This window comes from Leopardus geoffroyi, chromosome B1, assembly GCF_018350155.1.
Source record: "Leopardus geoffroyi isolate Oge1 chromosome B1, O.geoffroyi_Oge1_pat1.0, whole genome shotgun sequence".
Classification (NCBI taxonomy): Eukaryota; Metazoa; Chordata; class Mammalia; order Carnivora; family Felidae; genus Leopardus; species Leopardus geoffroyi.
Genome location: NC_059327.1, coordinates 20,856,826 through 20,871,411, shown reverse-complemented (window position 1 = coordinate 20,871,411; position 14,586 = coordinate 20,856,826). Strand labels below are relative to the sequence as shown.

Below are 14,586 nucleotides of genomic sequence, written 5' to 3'. Positions count from 1 at the left end.
ACATATAAACTATGCCAGGAGCTATGATATATGCTTTATTGTCTGTTCATCCAGCCTGGGGTCCTGACAGGCAGGAGGTACAGACTCATTCAAACCCAAATCTCAAAGCTGAGGCTGTGAAAGGTTAGAACACTCTGACTTCGACTCAGGTCAAGATCTCAATGTTTGTGAGTTCGAGCCCCGCATCTGGCTCTGTGCTGACAGCTCGGAGCCTGGAGCGTGCTTCGGATTCTGTGTCTCCCTCTCTCTCTGCCCCTCCCCTGCACATGCTCTGTCTTCCTCTCTCTCAAAAATAAGTATACATTAAAAAAAAATTTTTTTTAAATAAGAAAGGTTAAAACACAAAGTGATCAATGGGAGAAGAACACAAGTCTTATGACAAACAAGCCTAGAGTTTCTGCCACCACACCACAGCTACCTTAGGTTTAACTAAAACTAGTACCATTACTATTAATAATAAGAGCAAAACTTAAATAAGTTTTAAGATGCCAGACATTCTTCAGGTGCTTTATATTCAATAGCTTGTTAATTCTCATAATAATCATATGAAGAAGGTACTATTACTATCTTTATTTTATAAAAGTGGAAACCAATGCAAAGAGAGGTTAAGTAACTTGTCCAAGGTCACCAGCTGATAAGCAGTGTAGGCTGGGATTCAATTTGGCTCCAAAGTCCATGCTCTTAAGCAATGTCTATCGACCTCAGTTGTATTATTTTTTTGTAATTCAAACATGAACCACTCTAAATGCTCCTTGGCTCCCACATACTATCAACTTAGAGGTGATACACTTTATCACTTAGAATCATACCATCCAGTATACTGTAGATGCTAGTCACATGTGGCTACTGAATATCTGAAAACTGGCAAGCCTGGACTGAGATAGCCTATGAGTGCAAGGTATGTCCTGAATGTCAAAAACTTAGTATGAAAAAGAAATAAAAAATATCTCGCTAATAGTTTTTGTAATGATTACATGTTGAAATGATAACATTTTGGATATACTGAGTTAAATACAAACGTATTATAAAAATCCATCTTTTCACATTTTTAATGCAGCCCTAGAAAACATAAAATTACAAATGTCCACACCTGTGCCTTCCATTCTATTTGTCTGTGACGCAGGGACTTAGAGTGCTCAAGGAAGATGAACTTGATTAGCAGTCTCCAACCGTTTTTGCACATGTATCCCTGCAATAATGTTTTAAATTATGGATTCCCTCACGCACCCTGGAATAATACATCAGAGTAAGACTGAGGATGTGACCAAGGGTGTGTTTTTCTTTTATAAAGTTGGCAAAAGGGCAATTAGGAAGGGAGGTGGCAAAGGGCAGATGGCTTCAAGCCTGGGCCAAGGAGGCTTCCAAGGCACATCGGGCAGTTTTAGGAGGAGAGCACATGAAAGTCGACGCCGTAAGGCAAGCTAGCCAGGGTGCACCTCATAAATCTTCCCGGGAGCTCAGGTGTGTGCAGCCAGTGTGAAGACAGATTGCAGAATCTAATGCAAAGGGAGAGGGCCAGCCTCCTGTTAAAACTGAGCACACCCTGCCTTCCCTCCCCCGTGACGCTGCCCAGCAGTACCACTCGGTTCCTGCAGGGGGCAGGCTCGCCTGTGCCAGGGCACCCAGCCCGGTAGGAAGCAAAATTCCAGCACTCTCTGGGACCTCTCCCCACTCCCAGGGCGCCTGCTATTTGGTCTCTCTGTTTAACCTCAGGCCATGACCCAAAGTGTTCAACTTAATCCTAAAATACACACATTCCACCACGTAGAGTCTCAGGACTCCACTGTCCTTTAAATCTTCCACAAGATAACATTACCTTGCAAACGTTTGTGTTTTTTTTCTTTTCACTAAATAGGCCAACCGTTCTGGTTGTTATCGTAGTAGGGCTTAGGGCTAGTTGGCATTCCCATTTATTTCAGAAAGTCCAGGGAGCATGAGGGATATCTTGGCGTCCAAACCCTGAGGCTCAGCCCAAGAACAAATAATCCTTTTCACCTTCTCTTCCCACAAGGCATGGAAATGACAGCAAGTTTAAAAATAAAGACACCAGGCTTTCCAGCTAACCTGGAGATGGTCTGTGCCAAAAGCAAGAGAGGAACAGACAGCTCACAGAAACAAGTCCCTACAAGGGACTGCCAGAGAGAATGTTCCAGTGCTTCCTTCTCCATTTAGCTCACTAAGCAAGGGCACAAGCTGCTCTATCTCCTGCCAGGCCAGCTCCTTCCTTCCCACGCTGAGCACGGCTCCTGGTCTAACATTTCTGTTCTCAGGAACGTTAAAAACTGCACACGCTAAGTAAAATAACCTCAAGCAGGTTCTCAAAGAAGGTAAGCCCCGGGAATGTTCTCCCACCAAAGGCCGAGTGGCGGGGTCAACGCCATCAGCTCTGCAGATGATTAATACACATGGACAGATGGGGGAACACTTGAGAATAAGACAATCAGTGCCTGCATTTTTAAATCTAAAACTGGCGGGTTTGTTTGGATAAACTCAGGATAAGACAGAAATACCGATTTGTTCACTCTTGTTGCCAAACCCAAACCAATATTTACAAACCATTTGGCTGAACGAAGTTCACTGCAGCTGACATCAGAGACATATGCCACGGATTACAGAGAATTGTACTTACTTACCAGGAGTTTAATGCCCAGGTCTAACAGTATTTGTTTTACATAACAGGGCATCTATATCCCATCAACATATAAAAACAACACTTAAAAAAAGAAGACATATATAACTATAGGGCCTGGAAATAAGAAATTTGCTTGGGAGAAAATAAGCTTTAGACAATGTTCCTTAGATATTTCCTAACACCAATCTCATTTTTTCATATATGGTTATTGGGTGGGATCCACGAAGATGCAAAGACAATCTCCATTTGAACCCTTTGGGATGTTGGTCTTTCTTGTCTCCTAAGATCTAACGTCAAAGTGTACATGGCCTTCCCTTAATTACCAGCCTCACAGGAGTTCTGCTGATGTTTGATTTGTCCCTTTCCCGTTTTAGAGTCAAAAAGTCAAGCCCACTGAAATGATCTTCAACGAACGGGCAAAATAGTAGTCATCTGCCTTCACGGAAAATCCTAGCAGGTGAAACCATTCAAAGAGGACTCAATGATGGCCTCTGAGAGGGAAGTGTTTGGTTACGCCTGTTTTATAGTCTGCCTTTTACTTAGAGCACACCATGGTGACACAGAATAACTTCTGAGCTCTGCATGAATTGTATCCCATTTATGAGTGTTAGTGCTATGCTCCTCCCTATCCAGGCCAAGCACCACGGGTCCTCTTTATAGAGAACTTTACACTAACTGGACACCTCTGTATATTGGCTTCTCTACAGGACACCAACAAGATTAGTGACTATTCTCTAAAATGACTCCAGCCTTGTGCATGATGCTGTTTTCTGGAATCACTATACAATAACACCACGAAAGCCATGTTTGTATATAGCCTTGTTTTCTTTTAAAGAGTTGGATGATGAGAGAAATTGGTAAGGCACAGTCAAGCCTAAATTCCATATACCTGTTAGCACTGCCTGAATTAGTAGCAGAGAAAACAGTATCCACGGGCAGACATGTGAGTGAGTCTGTGTGTGGGTCCAGCTACTAATAAACATGAATGGGTGTATAAATCCATGTATGCACACACACACATTCCAGTAACACTAATTACCACTGGCCTAAAGGAAATTGAGCAGCAGGTTCACCAAAAAATACCCTCAGCATTTATTAGCTCTGCAAGTGAATTTCGTGTCTAAGAACACAATTTGCAGCAAATAAATACAAAAACACACGTGCCCATTTATATTACATCTACCATATGGAAGGCTTGGGGCTTGGTAGTTTTCTCTCCACGAACTGACACAACCTCCCACCTGCAGTAGGGCTAATTATCTCAGCTTCTAGAATAGGACCAGGTCCACACACTATCAGCACAGTAAGTACGCTGTGATGGGAATCGTGTTCCCTTGACTCCAATTTCCGTGTTTTTTCCCCACTACAAATAGACGATAATTAGGTCAGTAAGCAAACTGAGCCAGGATGAACAGGAACGTAACGGAAGGTCAGGCTTAACGTCTAAATAGGAAACTTAAAGCAAATGGAAATAGAGAAGTCTAGACTGGGAGAAAATGATGAGAGGCCGGGAAGTCAGGGGGGATGTACAATGTCAGCGGTCGGCACTGGAGAGCAGGCCCAGGAATCTTGAAGACCAAGATGGGGGCAGCACATAAGTGAAGTGGTGAACGAAGCAGCATATGCTGCAGGGGATGTAGTGGGCGGGGACCCATTCCACTCTCATCACACCCACTGACAGAGCCGCCAGGACCAACATTCTCACCAAATCTCACACCTTACCGGCCCTGGCAAGGAACTCCTGAATTGCCAAATTCCAACGACAGCCCTGTGGAAAAAAGTTCGCCGTGTCACTAAAATTAGTCATGTCTATCTTTAGTTGCATGGGAGGCACCGTCTTCTACCAGCATTCCCTGTGTAAATGTCCTAGTTATCCAAAACCTAGCCATCATGATTAACGAAGTATCCAACAGTAATTTGAGGGTGAAATTAATCTTTGAATTGTGTCCGTGAATGTCACGATAAAACCTAATTAGGATTAAAACAGCCACTATTCTCTCCTTCAATCACTTTGTTGCCTCTTGCCTTCTCCTTGACAATGTCACCTAGACATGAAGTCTTTGGCTTTGACGTCCAGTTAAAACATTCAACCACCTGACTTACCTAGGGACAGCCCTCAGTAACAAGTAAGCATCTTTTCTCCCTGCCCACAATATTTACCCTGCATCAAAATCAGTACTTTGTTTGGCATTAATGAATGAAGCATTTTTCTATCCAATGCCCAGCATGTAGAAAACTCTCAATAACCATCTGAGGTACAGATGAACGTCTGAGATCACTACGGTAGCACCTACTTCTTCGTACTTACAATATGCAGGTATTGTGCCTGGTGCTATGCCTACATTATCTACCCTACAGGGTATTATGTACTCCCAATTTTCAGACTGGAAAGGTGACTTAAACAAGTTTACTCAGTCATCATCCACGGTCACACAGCCAGTAAATAATTGACCTGGAGTCCAGTCCACAGCACATAACCCCCCGGGAAGGCACGTTCTTTCCTCCGTGCCTTAGGGCTTAGGATATTATCGTCCAGATTAGCTGATACCATCCAGCACCCTATCAGCCACATTTTACATCCTTTGTCAACACCACAGAGAGCAAGGTACATGCTCTTGATCTATTTCTTTCCTCCAAGTGACCATGAACTGATGACAAGTAAAGCCTGACAGGACAGCTCTGTTGGTCATGCGGAGCACTTTTTGAAAAGCCTTAGATAAATGTAAAGCCATCTAATTCCATGTTAATGGGAATTTCGGTTTTCTGTGTGGAAATCCATACCTTAAGGCTAAATGATGATTTCCAGGCAGGTCTGGTTGGCTGTCTCATCTAACGGGTTAGATATTGAGGAAGTTAATAATGGTAAAAAGTCAAAACATAGAGAACTGAAAAAAGTTTAACATTTATAGCCTTTTATTAGCTCGTATCTGATAGAACTTCATAAACTTGTAGGCAATGTAATAGGAAATGCTTCAAAGTGAAAAACTTTACATTTTAAACTTAAACTTTAATTTTCATTTAAAATTTAAATTTGTATGCCTATAAAGAGTTAAACTGCTCCATTTCTACCAGGGTGAATTAGTTATCACCTCATAAAGGTATGAGATGAAGAAGAAAGTATCAAACAAAAGGGACATTTGAACCGATAGCCACAACCTTTACTGTGAGCAGAGAGAAATATTTCATGGAATTGGAGCTGGGTGCATTAGGGATTGCTCCCTTCTAGACCTTGATGTGCCCAGGGCAACCTGGCAGGGAGACCAGAGCAGGAAGTCACATGACCATAATACCCACTGCCTCCCATGATGTACTCAAAATTCTCTGCTTTCAACCATCCTTTCAACACCTAATGAAAGTTCTGAATAATTGGGCTCAGAACCTTCACACAGAAGCACAGATCAGATGCGATCTCTGGGGCCACCTAGTTTTGCCACAAAACTTTCTCCACTGTCAATGCCCACAATTCCGGGGGATATGACAAAAGTGATTACACTGTGGGTCCTGCTACAAAGATTTCAAGCTTTTAAATTGAATTGACTCTGGCCCTGTTCAAACAGCCCTTCACTGTAGTATTGTCCAAATCGCAGAATGGATGCTGGGTCCTTTCCCCATGCTCTGGACACATTCCCATCTGACCTGCCATTGGGCTGAGATCTGTATCTCTGTTAAATAAATTTGCTCAGAAAACATCCACAAGACCTGACAGGTGGTTTATTAAATTATTGTTGATGAACTTTTGCTGAGTGGACACAGACCCTATCATAAGGCAAGCACCTCCATGCCTCTAAAATTGTGCTATCTCACTCCACATCTCCTGAACAAAGAAAGTGAGAAAAGTAACCCATAGAAAGGCCTGGGACCTATCAAGTATTTGTGTGCCTGGCTGAATTAATCCGTAGCCCATTAACCTACCCATTTTATTCATAACGTACTTCAAGCTCAGTACTGCTTCCCAAGAGAAAGCATAATACACCAAACACTGGAAAGCACTTAATGGTTTGCCAAGGAATCTTTTCAGTAAATCTGTAAGTTAGGGATGATGCATTGTTCACATTGTTTTATAAGTACAGGAAATGAGGTTTGTTCAAGTTTATTCAGGGACTAAAGACAGAACCCAGTACCAGTTCTTCAGACGCGTGGCCAGGGCACTTTCTACCCAACCTGCTACCTAGAAAGGCCATAAAGCCAGGTGCTGAAGAGTGTAGCATCTGGATTCCTACTAATCAGGGGAAAATCTTGGTTCTACCACCTACTGTTGTGAGCGCGCATGAGTTTCTCAGCCTGTGCACCTCAACCTCCTCATCTGTAAAACAGGAATATTAAGAATAGCCACAAGGGTGCGTGAGGACTACTTGAATAAATACATCTGAGAAGTCAAAACAGTGTCCACTACATAGTAAGCACTCCATAAATGTTATAACATCGTCACCATGTGTGGTGGTTATCTGGGAGCTTGTCTGATGCTAGACCCACAAATCAATGAGGATCGCTCTAAGGTGATGGAAAGTACTAGGCACAAATCCTGCTTCGTTATGTGGTCCTGGGAAGTGCGTGTTCTTAAAAACTTTTAAATTAAATATGTAATGTAAAAATGTTTTAAATGTAATAAGCCAGACTCTAGAATTGGAGAGAGGCACGCCTTGAAAAAATAACCTGCCATATTGTGAAGAGCGTGTGTAGAGGTCCACATGGCAGAGACATGCGGGCTTTTTATTGACTATTCCAATTAAAAAGAAAAAAGAAAATAGAGGCATCTGGGAGGCTCAGTCGGTTGAGCTTCCTACTTTGGCTCAGGTCACGATCTCGCGGTTCGGGGGTTTGAGCCCCACGTCGGGCTCTGTGCTGACAGCTCAGAGCCTGGAGCCAGCTTTGGATTCTGTGTCTCCTCTCTCTCTGCCCCTCCCCACTCACTCTCTCTCTCTCTCTCTCTCTCTCTCTCTCTCTCTCTCTCAAAAATAAATAAACATTAAAAAAATTTTAAATAACAACAACAAAAAAGAAAATATAGGGCATCCTTTCATTATTTGAGGGAAAAACATTATCCCAATCATCCAAAGGGAAAGCACTGCAGAAAACAAGAAATTACAAAAGTCCTTCATAACTGGAAGGTATCATTACTATCTCATTGGGAGATATGAATACCGCAAAATAAGTCTGGTTTAGAACTTAGAAATCAAAGTTAAAATTAAATGAGCTCTATAAATGGACCTACACCAGATGTGAACCTGGTCCTAAATTTCAGTTTCTAATGAAATATCTCACAACCCTTGCTCACAGAGCAGCTAGAATGCAAACATTTTTTTCCTTTTCCATTATTCAGAACCTATTCTGATATTAACGGTGGTAAAAAAAAAAAAAAAACTCAAAACAAAATAACAACCATGAATAAAATGCACTATCCCTCTTCCTACCAAATGACCAGCAGCACAACCCTTCCGATCTCTTTGACGCCAAGGACAGCTGCTGGAAACAGAAAAAGCCTGAGAAGGTGGGTCTGGTTGCATCACTTCATCAGCTGAGCCTCCACAATTGGTTTATAATTTACTTGGTCAAAACAGATAGTCAAACATTGGTCAAGTTCCCTGAAAGTCATCCAGAAGGTTGTCCTTGCTTACTGTGCTGACAGAGAGCTGAAAAAGTACTGTCGAACTACTGTGGTCCCTCTTATAACAGAGACCACCCTCCAGGGCTCTGTCGGTTTGCTTGCCCTTTAGAGGAAGGGAGGCAGACCACAGGTATAAGGGCAGGAGCAACAGTTCCTAATGAGAAACCAAATAATGCTAATTCGAAACCTAAAGTCCAAGTGAAAGGTTATAAAAACTCTTAAGAGCTCCTTTCTGCACAGAAGAAAATGTACATTCTCAAAAGTCAGCTTATGAAATTACTGCATGAAAAATACGGTTTTTTTTAATGAATCTGATAATGAACTTCACACTAAAGTTTTCATACTAAAGTTAGCCTATGCCTTTAATAACAGCACAAAGCTAGTCAAATTTTTTGACACCTAAAAAGCACAGCTTATAGCAGGGACAGCCAAACTGCCCATGATTATCTCCAGAAGTTGAGGAAGCTCAGTCATGCCCCAGGGATGTCACTGTGGCCTGAGACAAGGTGACTTTCATGAGGAAATAAGAGATTCTCTGGGGCTGTGGTGGGTTTTTTCAGATGCAGGATGAGCTTTCTTCTAACCATTCAAATGCCCAAGGTTAAGATATTTGCAACCAGGGGCATCAAATTATAGTCATAGACCCATAGGGCTTGAAGGGCCCATAGAAATGGGCCTCTCATTCTATAGCAGGTAACAGGGCCCAGTGAAGGCAACTGACATGTGCAAGTTTTGCAGTGACTGAGCTGACCCAGCAAATTGAGGAAAGAGAATGGAAATCAGGAATGTGCCGCTCAAGTCCCTCCAGCCCCACCCGGTAAGGTTCTCACTACCCCTGTCCTTCTCATGAGGCAGAGAAGTGCATACTAACTGAGAGCAAATGTGTACCCCTAGAAAAAGGAAAAGCACTTCCTTTGTCCCCTTCCTTCCACCCTCCATTTCCTATTCCGACAGCCCACTTTTCTCCCACTCAGTTCCACCTTTCCAGGGCCTCAGAGTGCAAGCACAGCGTTCACAGCCTTCCAGGACCCCAAGGTGCAAAGCCAAGGGTCTTGCATCCTCTTTGTTCGGTTCCCACTAGAGCCAGAGGCGGTGGACGGCGCCTTCACAATCACATGGAGCAGAAGCAGTAAATGAGACTGGTTTTGCTTGAAATGCAGAATTTCTGCTAATCAGCTTATGGCTGGTTTGGCCACAAGAATGGTGGCTCTACACTGCATAATCCATCTTTGTAACTTCCTGTCTCCATAAGCCTGTGTGTATGTGTCCTGCTGTGCAAGGTGCTGGGGTGGAGGGGGAGGGGAGACGCAGGGCGGTGTGGCGGCGGTTTAGGCGCAGGCGCAGTGCAGTGCGCTGTTGAGAAACGAGTATCCGCTCCTCCAACACGTCCCCTTCGCATGGCCGTTCGGCCCCTCGGATTCATTGTATACACCTCATCTCCACACACGAACAGACCTGGCTCTCGCTCTAAATGTAGGGCCGCCTTATCTCTAAATGGCCTTGAATGTGGGTCAAACTAATATCATGAGGGAGAGAAAAAATACTCCCGTGCACTTTTATCTTTAGACCGTAAGCACAGAAGAGCCCCGGACTTTCCAAAAATAAATAAAATAAATAAAATAAATTTTAAAAATAAAACCATTTCACCATGACACTTAACAAAAAATAAGGGAAAGGCTTGAATGTTTAAGGAGTCACTGCAATATGACATTTGTCTCAACTTACCCCACCTATGTAAACAGCATCACTGTAACAACTCAAAAAGCAAAAGGCTCTCTTATTCCACTTGACATGAAAACGTTTCGCTGCATTTTTTCTTTACTGCTGTGCCTAAGGAAATGCTTACCTTCCAGCATTTTTTGCAGACTGTTCCTCATGACGTGGATGTTCTCTATCCCGATGAACTGAAACTTGATATTGGAGTAGTTATCTTCGTTCTCATAGCCCTTCCCTGCGGCACGATTTGCCATTGCATTGAGCTGCGGTGGTCAGCAAAACAGAAGGGTCACCGATAGCATTCAGGACATAACACAACCCGCACATTTCCCCGACAGCCATGAAAGCAGTTCAAAATGATGTGCAGAAACATAACATGTTTGAAATCAGGGGAATAGTGTGCTGAGCTGTTCAGGCACGCATGCTGAGCTTATACGTTTGTTGACGTGGGGAAACGTTTTCTTAGCTGGAAAGCATTCTGCACATCCCTTCTGGAGATGCCTCTTACAGTTCCGTGAGAGACGCCGGATATGCAATTCTGTGAAAGAGCCGAGTTGCCCTGACTTAACCAAACATCATAACCTGTAGGTCGGCAAAAGAATATCAGCAGATACAGCTGGAGTACAAAGCTCTGTGAGCTAAATTGTATCTTCCAGGATTATACTGCCGATAAACACATTATCCTATAGGAATGATGTCAGGTTTCTAATCTGCCTCCAAGAATCCCCCAGTTAAACCTTGAACAGGAATCACGGACTAAAGCGAGGGGATGCAGCCCTCTCTCCAGAGCCGTTTCCTCCAGGCACTAGACACCTGCTAAGAGGGTTTGGGGACCACTTTCATTACCATAATTTTGTAGATGTGAAGTGGAGGTTTCCCAGTGCAAACCAGGTTAAAGACAATGGACTTTGAAGACATTTATTAAACGGAAACTTCTGCCCTTATCCTGTGTAACTCAAACCAAGCAGGGGGCAAGCCCTGCCTTAGCTGAAAAATACATACGTTTCTGGAATGGACGGACGTATTACTGTTAATGTTCTATCCTTGCTGTTTGGCTAAGCAGGTAGTCACATCCTAGGAAACAGTATTCACTGACCATGTTCCTCTTCTGTCCACAAAAGGCAGGTGGGTTATCCCAGGCAGAAAACTGACACCAGGAACTCACCACCAGAAAAGATAGATAGATAGATAGATAGATAGATAGATAGATAGATAGATAGACAGAGATAGAGATATATAGATATAGATATCTCAGTTTTTAGGCTGACAGTGAGGTACCAGGGGGATATTAACAAATACTTTCCAAAAAGCTAAGTTAAAAACATAAATATTCTTTGACCCAGATCTTTACTTGTGAGAATCATACACAATTAAAACTACCAGCACATAAAGACAGGTGTCCAAGAATGTGTATTAAAACTTTGTAACAGTGGGGCGCCTGGGTGGCGCAGTCGGTTAAGCGTCCGACTTCAGCCAGGTCACGATCTCGCGGTCCGGGAGTTCGAGCCCCGCGTCGGGCTCTGGGCTGATGGCTCAGAGCCTGGAGCCTGTTTCCGATTCTGTGTCTGCCTCTCTCTCTGCCCCTCCCCCGTTCATGCTCTGTCCCTCTCTGTCCCCAAAATAAATAAACGCTGGAAAAAAAAAAAAAACTTTGTAACAGTAAAAACCTGAAAATCTATGCATATCCCAATAGGGTAATGAGGAGATAAATTATACTATGTTCACACCCTGAACTTCTACACAAACAAAAAGAAAGATATGGACTTTACATATATAGAGAGAGACAGAGAGACATGTACATTGATTTGGAACTGGCCATGACATGTTAAGTGACAAGCGTAACCTAAAGAATAATGTTCATACAAATATCTCATTCCTTGTAAAACAAATGATAGATATGTATTCACGTTTATGCACGTTTGATTAAGCAGATTAAAATGAATGAACAACTATACCAACCTGGCAGCAGGCAGAACAAAGAGACAGGTGGCAAGTGTCAGGGGACACGATCAATACTATTTTACATGCTTTTGTGTCCTTGTTACAAACACAGTATATTAGGTTTCTAATTTAAATTATAGACATAACACATACTAGCAGTGAGAAAGAAAACTGCAGAGGACAAGCCAGTGGTACTTAGAGCCTGGGCTGGCAGACACCTCACTTCTCCATAACAGTCCTGCCCATGATTGTCCTGTCACATCAGCTGGGGCACATCAGCCCCTCATGACACTGTTTCCAGTTACCGTCACCCTTCTCCTGGGCATGCTATCAGAACAAAGGGTTTGGCCTTCATCAAGAAAAAAATATGTTATTTTGAAGACAACGTATGCTTATCCCTTACAAGTTTTATTTTAAGGGGAAACTTTTTTCTAAAATGACTTATAAGCATTATTCTTTTGAAACCCACTGTTACAAAATATCACTGCTTTGTATAATTATTTTCCAAAGCTGTTGGCCAATCCTTTACAACAACTTCATCAAATGAAACAATAGGAGACTTGCAAGTATCCTTATGCTACACCAACCTTATATTTATTCTGTTTCTTGAATAATTCAAGTTAAGCCTATTTACCACATACTGCAGAGATACTCTTTTTAAACAGTGTAATAAATAAAACTCAAAATACTATTATTATTATTATTTTAGTGTATAATTAGAATTCTGTGTTCACATTTTTAAACAGTGGAATGCCTGTGACCTGGGATAATTTATTGGTAGTCTTTCCAAGCAAAGGAGCCACACAAGATGTCTTCTTGAAAGTCAATGGTACTTCTCATAATGAACAGAAGATGGCAATATTTAATCTATCATCCAAAGTTTAATTTTTCAAGGTTTCCACATATTTCACAGAACCTATCAGGATAACGTGGCAAATGCTGAACCCTCAAAGCAGGAAATACAGTTTTAGAATTAATACAAATTCAAGAAGCTATCCTGGACCTATATTATAAATTTTTTTTTAACGTTTATTTATTTTTGAGAAGAGAGAGACAGAGCATGAGCGGGAGAGGAGAGAGAAAGCGGGAGACACAGAATCTGAAACCGGCTTCAGGCTCTGAGCTGTCAGCACAGAGCACGATGCGGGGCTTGAACTCACGGACCGCGAGATCATGACCTGAGCCGAAATCGGACGCTTAACCGACTGAGCCACCCAGGCCCCCTGGACCTATATTATAAATTTCCAGATAGAGTGTCCCTTGTATAAACAAAACAATATTAGACTAAGTTTAATTTGTCCCCTGTGCCTTTGGCTGAGAACTCCATCTCATGATCGAAGGAAAAGCAATTCATCTCAGCTCCAAAAAATTCTCAAAGAAATAAAACATTAGAGGTAACTGCACTCCACTTTCAATTGATGCTTGAGGAACACAACAGGCAAATGACAAGTAGGGCTGAAAAAAAAATACCCTGTTTTCTAACCCAAGATCACTCCACTATTTGATAATCTCTGCATCTTTGGATGCAGAAAAGCTCATTAAACGAAACAAAAAGAACTCCACTCATTTTCCAACAAACTCTTATGAACACCTACTGTGTGCCAGATGATAAACAGAATAGAAAGTTGAGTAAGAAGCCATTCCTACCACCATAAGCTTCTGAGTGTGGAAGGGAAAATACACAGCACCAAATAATAATGGCCTCTACCAGCCAGGACTGGGCAGAGGCTGTGATAGTGGCAGGAGTCTGAATCGGGAGCAGCCCCGTGGAGCCTAGGGGATTGGGGGTCACATTCCATGAAAGCAAAAAGCCTGAGATAGACGCTAATCATCTGGAAGGATGGAGAACGAGGGGAGGGCACTGCAGATGAAGAGGTGAGAGACAAAATCAAGGAACAGATCATCACAGAGCCGACCAGTGCCAGTGGAGTAGACGGTTCGCAGATGGTGGCAGTAGCCAGAGACGAGGCTAAAAATTAGCCAGAATCCTCTACAAAAAGGCCTGATTCAGAAGGTCAGACTTTACGCATGACAGTGGAGAGCAACTGGGGATTCCAAGAAGATTTACTTGAAAATTTGGAGATTTAGTGTTGATGGCAGAGAAGATCCACTGGACTGGGGCAGAGGACACAGGCTCCACGATGAGCTTGCAGGGCAGGTTTGCGGCCATATCCCTCCACCTGGCACAGAACGGGACTCAGTGAAGATTTACTGACCGGCTGACTGGCCAAAGGACTGAATATGAGAACGAAGTGGAGGGGTGAACAGGCCAAGAATGTAAAGAAATAGAATCAGATCTTCCTCTGACCCTAAATCAATCAGTCAGTCAGACACACCAAAACCATGAGAACTTAGCCAACGATGATCTTGATATCAACTCCATGGTCAGCCCAGTCACTCAGAAGACTACAACTATCTTAGCCTCACAAGTCTCAAATTTCAGCACAGTACATGCCGTACCTGAATAGTGACAGGGCCCAATCTGACATGGTTGGGAAATGGAAACAAGTTATCTTGGCCAGAGGAGGACCGGGCCACATGCAGCGAGCGTCACGTGACGATCCTCTCCCTCCCTCCGGGACTGATGAAATGAAGAACCTTACCGTGGGGCATACACAGGTAAAAACATGAGAAGGCTTTATTTCCTGCAACTGCTGTCTACAACTGTGCCCGTCAAATCTTCCTTTCCTAC

At 42.9% G+C, this 14,586-nt stretch overlaps 1 protein-coding gene across 2 annotated transcripts in view; it reads right to left on the bottom strand.

Annotated features, from left to right (window-relative positions):
* The window catches only part of MTMR7 (myotubularin related protein 7), a 125,048-nt gene that overhangs the window by 18,698 nt on the left and 91,764 nt on the right, over positions 1-14,586 (bottom strand). For both annotated transcript variants that reach the window (XM_045454899.1, XM_045454908.1), the window contains one exon: positions 10,084-10,216. In XM_045454899.1, the coding sequence (XP_045310855.1) occupies positions 10,084-10,216 (133 nt within the window). The remainder of the gene's footprint in view (positions 1-10,083; positions 10,217-14,586) is intronic.